At 36.4% G+C, this 16,977-nt stretch overlaps 1 protein-coding gene across 1 annotated transcript; it reads right to left on the minus strand.

Annotated features, from left to right (window-relative positions):
• Nucleotides 1-1,343: 1,343 nt before the first annotated feature.
• LOC136843641 (uncharacterized) lies at nt 1,344-9,437 on the minus strand. Its single transcript, XM_067112183.1, has 2 exons — nt 9,303-9,437; nt 1,344-3,631 (listed from the first exon to the last, which is right to left on the minus strand). The coding sequence occupies exons 1-2, from the start codon at nt 9,311-9,313 to the stop codon at nt 2,164-2,166; spliced, it is 1,479 nt and encodes a 492-aa protein (XP_066968284.1). The 5' UTR covers nt 9,314-9,437; the 3' UTR covers nt 1,344-2,163.
• Nucleotides 9,438-16,977: the final 7,540 nt, after the last annotated feature.

Here is a 16,977-nt window from a genome sequence, read left to right on the forward strand (position 1 = left end):
CACTGGTTAACCTTTAGCCTTTCAAAAATCAGCATCAACCTTATGGCTACTAAGTAGGTGAAAGATTAGTTCCTCTTTGGAGGAGTGGTAGAGCTTTCGACTGGCACGCTGTTGGCCCAGCGTTCGACTCTTCGAGCCGCCAAAGAAGAATTAGAGGAATTTATTTCTGGTGATAGAAATTCATTTCTCGTCATAATGTGGTTCGGATTCCACAATAAGCTGTAGGTCCCGTTGCTAGGTAACCAGTAGGTTCTTAGCCACGTAAAAATAAGTCTAATCCTTCGGGCCAGCCCTAGGAGAGCTGTTAGCCAGCTCAGTGGTCTGGTTAAACTAAGATAATCTTAACTTAGGTGAAAGATTTTATTAGCTGCCTAAGATTTACTTTATTTAGTTAGATAATGGCCTTTTCCTGATGGCAGCCTATTATTAGATGATAATTGGCCTCAAGTTATAGCAGCAGCTAACCTCATTTCCCGCCAGGGTTAAAATCCCCATTTCAAAAATTAAGAAGGAACATCATTTTCTAGAATGTGAAAACCATATTCCTGCCGATAGATACTATGCATGGTGTGCAGTATAGCTCGAGATCCCCGCTTGCAAAAAGTTAGGAAATTTACTCCCAGTAACGAATATCTGCTCTGAATGAGCCTCCAAATGGCAAAGCTATGATCTGAATGATTTTAATTCTAGGCATGCGATGAAGAATGATACCAAGGTGTTGCGTTATTGACTACACGATTTGGTGGCGTAGCTGATTGTCGTCTTAGAGAGAGAGAGAGAGAGAGAGAGAGAGAGAGAGAGAGAGAGAGAGAGAGAGAGAGAGAGAGTTTTTTAGGCACTACAAGATTAAATCTGTACATAACTCACTGACTTGCCAGTTGTAATATTTGATACGTATCAAATAAATTTAGTACTCTAAATACTAATATAAACGTGCCAAACACACACACACACACACACACACACACACACACATATATAATATATATATATATATATATATATATATATATATATATATATATATATATATATATATATATATATATATATATATATATATATATATATGTATGTATATATATATATATATATATATATATATATATATATATATATATATATATATATATATATATATATATATATATATATATATATATATATATATATATATATATATATGTTATGGTTTAGTTTTTCTTTGTTTTATGTTGCACCACATATGAATGACTCTCTTTCGTTGACTTTCATTTGATAGTAACGCAGGGGACTCGGTAAGTTAGGTTGAAATTGTCTATTAATATTTTCTAATTTTCAGGAGGGGTAAGTATTCACCGGGCACGGTTTTTCATAAGTTTTATTACAAAACTATTTCACACGGCCAGCCACACTGGACTTAGAAATTTCTTGATGTTAAGAGAGGAGCGAGTGACACAATCCTACCCAATTTGGTTTTCAAGTAACTCTGGCTAAAAATTGATCAGAATGAACTCTGGACCTATGTTGAATAAAACTCCGCCTCCTTGAGGACGTCTACTTTACTCTTAATGGTTCAATCTTAACTCCCACTTTTTGCAAGGACAAATCAGGTCAATTTTGCTGACCTTTTCACTTCTTAGTCTATCCTCTAACTCCTCCTTCCTTTCCCACATCTTGGAGGTTTGTTATGGTTAGTCTTCAATTTACTTGGTCCCATGACTCATCATTTTAAACTATCAACATCGTGTCTCTCTCTCTCTCTCTCTTTCATAATCCCGATCAGTGAATCTCATACTTATTCACTGCATAACATCACTCGGTCACCTACCTGCATTGACTACAATGCAAGTAGATAACCAACTCAACTTGACTATAGTCAATTACTTCAATGTCAATGATCTCTATTAACAAGCAATAACTGCAAGAAATATTATAATGCATCATAGTGCTAACACAAACAATACAAGCATGAATTTGAATATCAAATACTCAAACTAAATGCAGAAAATTATGGCAAAGTAAATATATCAAATGCCTATTACTCTCTGGTTATCAATCATAAATTGTAAAAAAAAAAAAAAATCAATCATCAAATGTTCAAGTGCAAGTCAATGGTAAATGCTATTACTCTCTAGGAAGGATTCTGTCCATCATGTCCTTGATTATGGTGTTTATTCAGTATCAATTTCTGACAATTATAAAAGAAATAAAAGCAAACAGTACCAAAAGAATGACATTTATGAATGACATAATGGGAGAAATCTCGGTCTTATATGTATGAAAGAAAGTATGAACCTCTTCTAGCTTTGTGAATGTCTCCAATTCCAGTTCTGAAAGTTGAAATTCGTTAATAACTGCAAACTGATGTACACTTTTACTGAAATTCAAACTGTATGTCGTGAAAACTGTTGGTTTGTAATACAAATTATGTAAAATGACCAGTTCACAAGCAGATGAAAATGAGTGTACGTTAATGAAAACTACTTCTGTTTTGTTTGACTTACAGTCAATCTTAGCATTCAATCTGTTTGCCGAGAACACAAAAATTTCATCATCAATGATTTGAGCCTTGAAAGTTTCTGTAAACGGTATAGATTTACAATGGTTCTTACCATTCTTGTTGTTTACAAGATCATCTAGGCAATGAAGAGCACTCAATGGTTCATAGAAATTCACAATGTTACAAACATATACACCATCATTAAGCATGACACATTCCCTGAATTTATGTTCGGGAATTTCAGTCACTAGGAAAGAATCATGCTGCAAGGCAAAGTGTCGAACTGTTCCTTCTAGTACAATGGACTTATTATCTACTACCATTGGGAATGGATAGACTGACATCAATGAGTTGACGTCTGGATTGTTGAAAGGGATCACTAGTATGATTTGATTGGCTATCACTTTCACTGTTATCAGGCCATAATAGTCCACTATATTTTCTACTAGTGGCTTCAAGTGATTGTTCACAACACATTTCTGAATAATGGCTTCAATTTCACTAGGGGTTATCAGAAAAGGCGACAGCAGGTTTTTACCTGCCATCATGATTGCATTGAGTAATTCCTTGTATTCCAGAAGGAAATTACTTGTTTCTATGAGCAGTTGCTCCATCATTTCTGTTTGATGGATTTTAGCAATTTCTGATGAAACATTATGGAGGGCACTATTCACAAATTCTTTCAGCACTGTGATCATTTTCTGATTTTGATTGACATTTCCTATTACTTTATTATAGACAGTACCCTGCTCAGAAGCCCAATTTTCAAGTTGTGCCACTCTTTCCTTTAGCCTTTCAACATTACCATCGGTCGCCACTCCAAAGAGATTATGTAAAGCGACGCCTATAAAGGGTATAAGTGATCGCTTTACTACTTTCCTTGGCATAACACTATCGATGTCCCTCTGCAACTTGGAGAGCATGTCGTACAAATTTCTATCTTGGACACTTTGTAATCCTGCCTGTATCTGATTGCTCAGCTGGACTAACTGCTCTCTCTGATCGATAATGGAGTCCGTCTGGATCTTAACAATGGCTAGGTCCTGTATCATCTTTACCTTGCCATGCTCCTTGATGATGGCTCCCTTCCTTAGTTGTACGAGTGAGTTCACAATTTGACTCACTGCCAACCACCATACAATCCATTTGCTGAAATAATGTTATTAAGCAGTAAAAATCTTATCAACTACATTTGCTTACCATTGCATTTGCCATTACCTTCTTCTCAAATTATACCTTGGGGTCATTGGAGATTCTATTTTATTATCTGTCTTATCTTTATTAGACAAATCCGTCAACTGGGTAGACGACCAAGGTTCTGAATGAACTACTTTAATGTGGTTCCAATGTACAATAGATTCTCTCAAGGTAATCTCATGCATTAACTTGAATTTATTCAACTTCAAAACTTCTAAAACTCTATATGGACCTCGGAATTTCGGTGATACTTTAATATTAGGTCCTTCAAGAACATGATTGAGTACATAAACTTGTTGTCCTACCTTTAACGAGGGTATGGTGGATCTGTTATTGTAATACTTACTAGATTTTTTATTTAACTCCTTTAATCTAGCCCTGGTAACTTTAACGGTCTCGCACGCACGTCTTGTCTTCCAAGCAATATAGTCCTCGTAGTTGTACGTACGTCTGGGTGGTGCGGCATCATCCAAAAGTGAATTCGGCATTCTCTTTTTGTAGCCATACAATAGGAAATGAGGAGTTTCTCCTATTGATTCATTTACTGTGTTGTTTAGAGTAAATTGTATGTCTTCGAGAGTCAAGTCCCAGTCTTCAGTGCTAGGGGTTACCAATGTTTTCAGAACATCCTTTATCTTGCGATTTGTTCTTTCTACTGCTCCATTTGAGCTTGGCTTATATGCTGTTATTTGACATTTCTGTATTTCATAAAAGTCACACAATTTCGTTAGAATGTCACTAGTAAATTCAGCAGCATTGTCTGAGAGCAAAACTTGAGGACATGAATGTCTGGTTATAATTCTAGACTTAAAGGCTTCTGCCACCGTTGATGCTTCTCTGTTTCTAGTTGGAACAATTTCTACGTATCTGGTCAAATAGTCAATAAAAACTAAAATCTGTTTATTTCCTCTCATGGTGTTCGGGAATGGACCTAAGAAATCCATTGTGACTACTTGAAAAGGATTTAATTCTGAAGGATACATTTCCAGAGGAGCCTTGACGTTGACATTCCCTTATGTATATTACATAGGGTACAATTCTGAACAAATCGAGTAGCATCTTCACTACATCGAGGCCAAAAATAGTTTCTAGTGATTGTTCTACATGTTTTCTTAATTCCAGGATGTCCTGATAACTTGTATGAATGGGTTAGTTCTAAAACGTCTTGTATTAGTGTATTAGGAATGTACAAACGTGAACAAGCATTTGGTTCGTCTGAAGTCTTGTACAATAACCCATCTATCAATTGAAACTCTGAATTTTTCTCACCTTGCAAGAGGTTACCAATTACTTCCCTTATTCTAGAATCCTTTTGTTGTTCCTGACGAACTTTGTCTAAATCTAAGTCTATGATTTGACAAGTGAAGGCGAAATTATGAGTGGTAATTTGTTTCTCGTTCTCTTCTTGTGATCTAGATAAGGCGTCAGCTAATGTGTTATATCTACCAGGTATGTATCTAAATTCTGGGGCAAATTCTAATACGCTAACGAACCATCTATTGAACTTCATATTATTGGTAAAAGCCCTTTTCTTGAAAAGATCACAAATGGGTTTATGATCTGTAAGAACATTAATTTTATGTCCTAGCAAAATGTGTCTAAATTTCTGTAATCCCCAGACTAATGCCAAACATTCCCTTTCTGTTGTATTGTAATTTCTTTCAGCTGCATTCAAAACTCTACTGGCATAGTATACAGTCCTCATCCTTGTTTTATCCTTTTGCATCAAGACGGCACCTAGTCCTGTACTTGAAGCATCACAGGCTAAGTAGAATTCCTTCTCGAAGTCTGGATAAACTAGGATAGGATCTGTTATCAACATATCCTTTAGTGTTTTGAACGCTGCTTCCTGTTCATCTTTCCACTCATAGCTAGCATCTTTCCTAGTTAACTCAGTTAATGGTTTTGCTATGGTAGCAAATCCCTTTATGAAAGGTCGATAATACCCTACCATACCTAGGAATCTTCTTAGTGCCTTCAAATTTCTTGGGGCTGGATAGTCTACAATAGCCTTAATCTTTCCTTCTTGCATTTTCAAACCATGTTCACTGATAACATGTCCTAGATATTCTAGAGATTTCTTCAGAAACTGACATTTCTTAATTTTTACCTTTAAACCGGCCTTTCTGAGCCTATCTAATACTAATTCTATTGTCTTGAAATGACTCTCTGCATCCTTACTAGCAATTATTACATCATCAAGATAAACCGATACGTCTTCAACATCTCCCAAGATTTGCAGCATTAAACGTACAAATGTTAAAGGAGCTGAAGTAAGACCAAACGGCATTACCTCAAATTGCAAATGTTCTTTGTGAGTACTGAATGCCGTGAGATGCTTGGATTCTTCATAGAGAGGAACTTGCCAATATCCACTCAGTAGATCGAGGCTAGAAAAAACCTTGGCACCTCCTAATTGAGCTAACATGTCATTAATGACTGGCATTGGCATTCGATCAGGGATGGTGTGGGAATTCAATTTACGGTAATCAATTACCATCCTCCATGTACCGTCTTTCTTTGGAACTAGCAGTAAAGGTGAATTATAAGGTGACTTAGAAGGTATTACAACTCCATCTTCCTTCATCTCTTCAACCATCTCATCTACAATGGGTCTTTGACTTATTGGAAGTTTGTAGTTAGGTATATAAAAAGGTCTAGCACCATCTTCTATGACTATTTTGTGCTACAGGACATCTGTCCTTCCTAACTTATCTCCTGTTACTGCTACAACACTCCTATATTTCTCTAATATCTGTAGTAACCTGTCCCTACAATGAGGAAAATCTGTATTATTTACTTCCCCTTCTAATTTAACTCTTGTGTCAGCTACAGAAACAAATGCTTTTTCACTTAGGGTTAGTAAAGGGTTAGTAATCACAATTCCTTACAGAATTCTATGCCGGCATGCAATTCTAGTCTCTTGTCAGAATAATTATACACATAAGTCGTACAATTTCCACCATTAAGTCTTACTAGGAATTGTCCATTTTCACAAAGTCTGGTAAGTCTTCATTAACTAATAACACATCTGTATCACCTAGGTTTTTATCTGTTACAATTCTAAGACAAACCTTTGTCAGACCTTGTGGATGCAGTATAACGCTATTGTTTAATCTAAATCTTACAAGATTATCATCGGCAGTACTAACTAAGCAGATCTCTTCTGCATTCTGTGCATCGGCAGTGTAACAGACATCAGTATCATCTGAATTTTCATCTTGTAGTATCACAGAACCTATCTCTGTCATTTTTAGGTTGCCTAACAGCAACACCTCATTGAGATACTTCTCTTCCGTATCTTCTCTTATTATTAAGTGACTACAATCTATTAGCGTGTCAGGATCGTCAGGTTGGGAAAAAGAACTAAGTTCTTCGGAGGTATCTACTTGTCGTGCACTTGAGTTATCAGGTTCATACCTGCTATCTGAGAATTCCTCCTGAGTGGCTTCTAGGCTTTTAAAAGTAGTTTGTCTATCTTCTCCTATTTCTTCTATCATTGAATTTCTACTCACTGTCCTACCCGGGTTAGCATTAAATTCTATTTCTATCTGTTGGATGTCTACTTCTTCAGATGAGGCTGTCTCAGGTAAAGTGATCAAGTTTATCTGAAACTGTTCCTCTTCTTCAAGAGAGCAAACATTTCCTCTATCAATTTCCTTGATAGTTACTCTTCCATTGCTACAATCTAGTGTAATTCCACATCTTTTCATAGCCTGGAAGGAAAATAGAGCTTGAGCTGGAAAATATTTTTCTTTCAACACCACAAACTCTTCCCTGTATTTCTTATCTAGAATTTCTATCTCTAAATTGACATTGCCTATAGCCCTTATTTGCTTTCCAGCGATCCCCTTTATGGTCCTATAGGATTCTCTCATTTGGGAAAGCTCACAACCTATATGTTTTGTTAAAGTGCCTTTATCTATGATACTTACAGTACTGCCTGTATCCAACAATATGGAACTCTGTACACCTTCTAAGTGTACTTGTATGATAGGCAACTCTTCCTGACACGTATTAAAATTCTTTACAGAAAACACTATTTCATTACTTCGAGTAATGTCTGTTGGGGACACATCCTTATTCACTGTCACTATTTCTTTCTGTAAGGATGGACCTTTCTGCTGCACTTTCTGTGATTGTCACTGAGAATCCCCTTGATTTGGGTTACTGGGGGAGGTATTCTGATTATTAGGCTGAGTACTTTGGTTATTTTGAGACCCTGAGAATTTCCCTGTTTGTTGTACCAACAGTTTTGGATCAAATGTCCTGTCTTATTGCAATTGAACACCATTTGTTTCTTCTACAATTCTGTGTTGTATGGTTGTTATAACCACAATTTCCACAACTTTGTCTCTGCCTATTGAACTGTGGCCTATTATTCCCTGAATTTTGGCCTTGACTAGCTCCCCTCTGTCCAGGAGTCCTGTTATTTCCACTGTTATTTCCATTAGTTCCAGTGGTATTCCCATTGTTACCTCTATTTGGCGACCTACCTTGATTGTTTCTATTTGATTGATTAAATCTCCTATTGTTGTTCCCACCATTTCTATCAAACGAATTTCTATTTCCCTGATACCTAGACCTAGCTTGCCCTGATTGGTTTCTATTGGACTGATTGCTATTATTTCTTGGGTTTCCACTAGCTACGGTTCCCGAAAAATCTGCACTACTACTTGATGAATTCTGTTTTACTTTCCTTTCTATGTACATCAAAGTTTGTACAATTCCATCATTTGGCTTCCTATCACAGTACTTCTTTAAGGCTACTCTTTCTTCCTTACCCAAAGCATCGTAGATTGGTCCTAATGACATATATCTAAGTACCTTGGATATACTAGCTAAATCTGTTTCATCATCATCAAATTCATCCTTCCTTCCAACAACAATTCCTACAGCTTTCATATCTGTCGTCACTCTATCTATAGCTTCTTCTACTCTAGTGGCTAAAACTAAGTGATTACCCTCATATTTCTGATGATGGAAAGTTCTATGTTGTACCATGGATCTTTCTGTGCTTCTGGTTGCCAAAATTGTAAGCACTGTTTCTTGAATTCGTTAAACAGAGTAATATTCCTAAAAAGTACTGAATGAAGAACTGTATGTGCATCACCATGTTCCATACTAACATACAAGAGTGCTTCATCTATTTTCTTTCTCTCATCTGTGATACCAGCAGCTGAAATTCTGCTTTCTGTGTCTGCTATCCATCGATTTACACCATATTCTTCTAATCTACTTTTATCTACATTACTTGGGTCTACCGTTCCACAAAATCTAGTGGCTTAGGTTATTACGGTGGCTTGCGCCATGTTAGGATTTCTAGGTACAATGGAAGTTATTGGGTTAGTGGTTACAACTGAAGGGTTAGGCGCACTCGGTAAACTAAGTGGGGGACCTTGACTACGAGAACGTCTGGGTCTAGTATTACTAGGATCAATTGGTCTAGAAAGTCGTTCAGGTACAGGTCTTAGGTTATATGGAGTCTGGTCTTCGCTTCTTGTCTGTTGCAGTCGGGCGATAACTTCGTCCAAAGTGTTATTCATATTAATTCATAAAATATTCAATGATTCCAAGAATGAAAAATTGAAAAAAAAAATAAATTTGAGAATCAGGTACTTACTTCAATTGCATGTTTGCTGAGTTGACTGTATCCCTCTATACAAAAAAATTCAAATTTTTCCTAACTCATTCCTTCATAGGACTCTCTCAATCTGAAAAAGTCTGATATTAGTATTTATGTATACAATTGTTTGGGTTCCACTGCAAAATGCTGCGCCAAGTGTTTAACAATAAAATTTATTATGATAGAATTATTTAAACAGAATTGTCTCTATCACCAAGTGAACGAAAAATTCTATTTCGTAAAAAAAATGACTAAACATGAAAGAAAAAATTATTTCCTTCGTACAACAATAAGGAAATATTATTCAGAATATTATTCAAAAGAAAAATAATTTACTTAAATCATTTATGTTTAAAAAAAATTATTTGCGCACTGCAGGGAAAAATAATTATATAAAATTTCACTCACACAAAAAAAAATTTAATTATTCACAGAGAAAAAAATTCTCTTGATAATTCCCCGATACTAGGAATGAATGTTTACTATTCAATTAGCTTCGTGTCGCCTTGTACTTGAAGATCGCGCTGATTGCACTTGAGCGCAATTTGTCGTTAGCATCCAGCGATAATTCGGCACAGCTCGGCCGACTTCCAGTCCGTACATGCTGAATTTGGCGAAGAAAAATTTGGAATCCCTTCCAAATTGTTGATTGAAGGCGTCACTTCCCTTTCGAGAGGCGGTTATCAACGCGTTGACTTCTAAACTTTATCGCCGTTCCGAATTCTTCACTCTCTTTCGTCGCCGTCTTCCGCTCTCATTCGTCGCCGTCGTCGTCACTGCTCTGCTACCGCTACTTTTCGCTAAGTCTCCCTTTTAGCAACCAAAATTTTTGGAATTTCGTGTATTTAAGTCTGTACATGATAGAAAAGTTCACTGAACTGACGTAGATACAAGCGACTTTCATACGTCCGCCAACACAGTTTGTTTTGGTCTTCTCCGCTTCTGCGATCGGCGTAGTATAGGGCGAGTTGCTGATTCTTTCTTTCGTAAATTTCGTTTTCTTATAAAAATCACCGCTGTTCTATGCCGTGATTATTACTATTGTTCTTATTATGGTCATATATAATTATTAAACTGAATTTCTGGTTGATCTTATGCGAATGTTCGGAAGTTTCAAACTAGGCAGAGATTTACCGCTGTCAATTTTTCATTCCGATCGACGCAAAAAGATTCACTGCTTCTTGGAATATTTCGTTCTGCTTCGTTTCCCTTCTGCTACAGTGTTGATGTTGTATTGGTGTTTCTAGTGCTGAAGACCGTCTTGAGATTATTTGCGCTGTTAAATTGAGAGTTAGTTTCAGCGCCGTCACTGCTCACTCTCTGTAAATTTCTCTAGGGCCGTGAACTTTAATGTTTTTCAAATGTGCGCTGGGCGAAATCCTCCGAAACTGCCACCAAATTTTATTTTTGTTATGCGGTTTAGTTTTTCTTTGTTTTGCGTTGCACCACATATGAATGACTCTCTTTCGTTGACTTTCATTTGATAGTAACGCAGGGGACTCGGTAAGTTAGGTTGAAATTGTCTATTAATATTTTCTAATTTTCAGGAGGGGGTAAGTATTCACCGGGCACGGTTTTTCATAAGTTTTATTACAAAACTATTTCACACGGCCAGCCACACTGGACTTAGAAATTTCTTGATGTTAAGAGAGGAGCGAGTGACACAATCCTACCCAATTTGGTTTTCAAGTAACTCTGGCTAAAAATTGATCAGAATGAACTCTGGACCTATGTTGAATAAAACTCCGCCTCCTTGAGGACGTCTACTTTACTCTTAATGGTTCAATCTTAACTCCCACTTTTTGCAAGGACAAATCAGGTCAATTTTGCTGACCTTTTCACTTCTTAGTCTATCCTCTAACTCCTCCTTCCTTTCCCACATCTTGGAGGTTTGTTATGGTTAGTCTTCAATTTACTTGGTCCCATGACTCATCATTTTAAACTATCAACATCGTGTCTCTCTCTCTCTCTCTCTTTCATAATCCCGATCAGTGAATCTCATACTTATTCACTGCATAACACATATATATATATATATATATATATATATATATATATATATATATATATATATATATATATATGTATATGTATATATATATATAAAGTCTGGGTTCTCACTGGACAACAGTGAAATGTGTGATGACCTGTCAGTGGCTCTCACGGCAGGTGCATTTGTGCTGACATTGGAATGACATTGAACTGATGCGCCGCAAGTGCCCAGATTCCAGGGGTATGGGGTGTGTGTGTGTGTGTGTGTGTGTGTGTGTGTGTGTGTGTGTGTGTGTGTGTGTGTGTGTGTGTGTGTGATCGATCTCCCATAAGATATTTATGGGAAGAACAGTTCTCTCACGGGGAGACTGCCTAGATCTTGAGTGGATCATGTGTGTGTTTACCCTGGTGTAGTGTTTAAAGATCGCTACCATGTAGATACATTACTTACGGCTGTATAACGTAAGTAAAAACGCACAGTGACATTTATATATTTTCCAAACTTTAGAAGGAAAACCCCCGGTTTGGAAGCAGTGAAACTGAACAATTTCTACATGGTGAAATTGCCCATTTGTGCACTGTTTATTTCTGTCTTGAATATGTACATTCATTCCAGGTTTTTAATACAATGAAATGTTTCTCTCAACAGGAATCGAACATCTTCCTGGAGGACGAATATTTAGGAAGTGGTGTTTTTACTCTTACATACGGTATGACTTTTATTGTGGTCGTTACGACCTTATTGCTTTGCTTGATGACAAGGGGGTTATTCACTAGTATTGCTTGGCATAAAATAATGACTATACTTGTTTGTGAAACAGTATTTCCTCTAGTTATGTTTTCCATTGATAGGGGGTGTGAATCTCTCATGACCTTAGCTTTTGCTGAATCACTCTCGTTAAATTTGTCAATAAAGTCTAGCTTTGTATATCAGTGTCTCATTTCAGTAGCCTCTGTGGAAAGATAGGTTTAGTGAGAGACCTTTGACGAAGGAGAAGAGATCTGCTGACCCAAGGAAGAGCCACTGCTACCACAGACATCTTAAAGAAGTAAGATGATTAATTCTGTTCTCAAAACGAATACATCAACAAAAAAGATGGTCCTTCCGAACCCGGGCCGTTAACATATATAGGCTATACACACATGTACACACACACATATATATATATATATATATATATATATATATATATATATATATATATATATATATATATATATAATCATGAAGCTACAAATGTCGTTTAATATCCAATTCACGCTACTTTGGGAATATCCCTGATGGGGAATTATCACCGAAAGGGAATTTCATAAGTGGGTAGACCGTCGACTGGAGTCGTTGGAAGGTAACTGTGTCGAGGGATCGAGACCCGGCAGTACCGATCCATTTATCACTTATAAAATTCCCTTTCTGTGATAATTCCCCATCCGGGATATTCCCGAAGTAGCGTGAATTGGATATTAAACGACATTTGTAGCTTCATGATTTAAATCACGGTGTGATTAAAATTTCATATATGTATGTATAAGCGAATCCCACAGGAAAAACACAGTTTACTGACTCATCGTCGTGCCCCGACAGTGCGTCAATAAACGTGAAAGCGCTGGGTACTGAACTTCTGCCTGTCTTTTTCCTGTGGGATTCGCTTATACACTGAAGACGCGTGCATCTACTGTGATTTTTTAAGCATATGTATGTATATATACATACATACATACATATATATATATATATATATATATATATATATATATATATATATATATATATATATAAACTTTATCACATACACAATTGTTCTGTGCATTAGTAGAATTACTAAAAGGACCTCATTCAAACTGGATGGTATCTAATGGAGTATTTATTCAAAATGTTACAAGCTTTCTTGGACAAACAGTCCACATTATCAAGTATCCGTACAAACTTGATAATGTGGACTGTTTTTCCAAGAAAGCTTGCAACATTTTGAATAAAAACTCCATTAGATACCATCCAGTTTGAATGAGGTCCTTTTAATATATATATATATATATATATATATATATATATATATATATATATATATATATATATATATATATATATATATATATATATATATATATATATATATATATATATATATATATATATATATATATTGTATTAATATTTACGAATAATATATTTTACACGTATTAGATACTAAAACTTTGCTAGTCAATGCTTTATGTACGGATTTGATTATGTAGTGCCTAAAACTCTGAATCTCTCTCTCTCTCTCTCTCTCTCTCTCTCTCTCTCTCTCTCTCTCTCTCTCTCTCTCTCTCTCTCTCTCACAGTGGTTCCTTGCTCACAGTTTTCTTTTCCTGACCGTCATCCATAAAAATCCAAGAAAACTTTTAAGTTTACAAATTGTTGGTAGAAAGAGGCTGCAACGCCTTTTGGGGTCCTACGATCTCTGTCACGCTCTCCCACACACTTACATATTTCAACGCAGTCAGATTATTCTGGGAGGAGGAGGAGGAGGAGGAGGAGGAGGAGGAGGAGGAGGAGGAGGAGGAGGAGCCTCAAACCAAAGTCAGTTGTGGTGTGATACTCTCTCAGGAAGTAAATGGATTACTGATGCACTTTGACACTGACATCTTGAGCGATATTTCCTATTTTCCTAACTTGAATTTTTGTTTTTTTTCCGAAGTTCAGAAATTAGTGTCTTCATGTTAAGGAAGAGACTAAACAGGACCTTTTGGCCAAGCAAGAAATGTAGGGTGTGTCAGAAAAGAAGAGCAAAAATCGGAAAGAATAAAAATATAATAGAATTGCTATGAAATTAAGAATCTAAACATTTCCCAAATTTAGATGCAAAGGTCACTGAAAACATCTTTGGGTTTGGGTTAAGAGAAAAAAAAATGTTTAAATTTACTAAACAATGCAACAGACTCATTAGCGTTATGAAAGCATTAAAGATTTCGTAATAAGAGGGAAAAAAACCCAGTCCCCAGGTCTCAGAAAAATAAACTGCAAAGCAAATACCGCTGGGATGTAAACTATTCGCTGCTCTAACCTCAAAGCAATAAGCTGATGGAAAACGAGCATGGATATCTCTTCATAGAACGGAATTTGAATTTAAATGAAAGCAAATGATGATAAATCAATGGCAGACACTAGGAACCTAACTCCTGGTTAAATCAATGGTCTGCAGGTATGAAACACATTGAACAACTGCAATATTGGAACAGAGTTTCAAGAAATGCAGAAACAGGATTAATAATAATTTCATAAAAACTAACTGCTTGACATAATCAACCCCTAAGACCAGGATCTGATACCCAAGCCTACTGCAAACTTGCACAATGTTCAGAGCGAAGGGGGAAGCGTGTGAGGCAAAGTGCCATATGGAAATTGGGCCAGAAAGCTGACTGTATACACGAGAGACGATATTCGACTACATAAAATGCATGGCTTGAAAAAAAAGTCGCCAAATGCAAAAATCATCTTTTGCCAACAGCTCTGATATAGCTTTTTATTTTTAAAGTTGACCAGAGTTGATGAGGAAAGAGTAAATATAGTTAGCTAATTAAATTGTCGAAATGGTGGATTATCTTTCAAACTACGGATCACCTCCAGAACCACCTGCAATCTGGTACTTAGCTTGCTATTAGCTCTTACCCAAGCACACATACCTTGTTTTCTTTTTGAGTGTCCCATATGGATTAAAAGGCCTCTAAATATGAACTCAAACGACGCGTGAAAAAATAAAAAAGTAACAGGAATTTGTCCATTGATTTTCTTATACAAATGCAGTCTTGTTTCCCTTTCCTACTGAAGACTAAAATGAATGATGAAATAAAAATATGACTTCCAAGGTTGCAGTAGATAAAATATCAACAAGTAATCCACAAGCTGACATAAATGCATGGATAAATCCAAATGCTGTTCGAATGCTTGAACATTTGAAACCCATGGCACAGTGGACTTTTGGAGGAAGTTAAATGAACTTATAAGACGATAAAATGAGCTTTACTTAGACGAGAAACAGATATAATCGATAACAAAGACTAAAATAAAGTACATGTTTTTTTTACAATACAAAAAATGCTTAAAACGCTCCGGAAGGAAGAATCGAAGGCAATAACAGTAGAGGAGAGGGATGGAATTCTTGATGAAATGAAGGTACGGTCGTAAGGAAGAAAGTTATGAACATTCAAAATATTGGATAATGGTACCAATTGATTTTAGGGAGCTATCAGATAATTAAAAAAAAAAAGGCAATGTTAACCACGCTGCCAAAAGCAGCCCAAGATCAAGACGCAACAAGGAACTCGAACACAGCCACAAAAACCAATTCCACATCCATGAAAAAGGGAGCTCATATTTCCCGATGTTATCTCAAGCTTGCACACCTTGCAGGTTAAGAAAACACCAACAATAGTGTACGTCACAAACGGCAAAAAAAAATAAGAAATTTATAATCACTACCGTAAGATATGAAATCTCTACTTTCAAATGGCAGGAAGACGTAGATAAAGTGGACATAACAGACACCGAGTAAGCGATAAGTATTGTTTTACAAACATTCAACGTCATGTTCTCCAAGGCAAATGAATGACAAGGAATGTCCGAAAACCAACAAGCTGAATCCATCATATCCCCCCAAACCTCTCTTTCTCTCTCTCTCTCTCTCTCTCTCTCTCTCTCTCTCTCTCTCTCTCTCTCTCTCTCTCTCTTTCTCTCGTAACTTCCATTCACTTTCCATTCCAAAGTCCTTTCAAAATTTCTCTTTCAGGCTCATCCATTATTTCTTTACAGATGATTACTTTCCCATACTATTCTATCAGCCACTGCAGGAAAAAAGCGACATCGAAGGACTGCATTGGCTTTAGCCGTATAGTGAAATCGCTGAGGTTATTCTGTCCGACTACGCACTTTGCCCGAAGGCCTCGCCAACTACCATGTTATAATGGTTACCGCCTGGACCATGAAACCTGGATTTTGTCCACAAAGCGCGCATATCAATTTACCATATTGTATCACGCGGGGCGAAGCACGTTGATGGAATTTCCAGGGTCAACTTTTCATGCTAATCTATTTTCACAGTACTCTTTATTTTTTTAAAGCTTTCCTCTGTCGTTTGCATTTATTTGGTTTTACATTATTTCATTAATTGATATCTTTTGTACAGTACCTGTCACATTAATCTTTTTATTTTCAAGAGCTGTCATATGGAAAATTGATCACAAAAGTGATCACTACAAATACCCATGAAATAAGTTGAGGGAAAAGATTTTTCCGTTTTTCAGGTACCGGTTAACAGAAATTGTATAATAAATCTAATCATACGCAATACACAGACGAAATTCATCACACCTTTTCTAACAGCATTAAAATTAATGACAGTTTTATATTTGTTTTTCATCTATCTAGCTTTTATCACATAAAGTAAAGCCCATGGTGTTTTATCACTCAAAAACTTAATCCCAAACATATCCTTGGGGTTTTCCATCTATGCTGGTACGATGGGTCTGAATGTTAAACATAACACACACCACATCATAAGAAGATGTGTACAGAATACGGATATGAGAGAGAGAGAGAGAGAGAGAGAGAGAGAGAGAGAGACTAGTGTAATTTCCATATATCCACACACTGGCAATATTCCCAGCACTGAGGAGAGGTTTTCGTTTTCTATTTAAAACAGCA

The sequence above is a fragment of the Macrobrachium rosenbergii genome, chromosome 12, assembly GCF_040412425.1.
Source record: "Macrobrachium rosenbergii isolate ZJJX-2024 chromosome 12, ASM4041242v1, whole genome shotgun sequence".
Lineage (NCBI taxonomy): Eukaryota > Metazoa > Arthropoda > Malacostraca > Decapoda > Palaemonidae > Macrobrachium > Macrobrachium rosenbergii.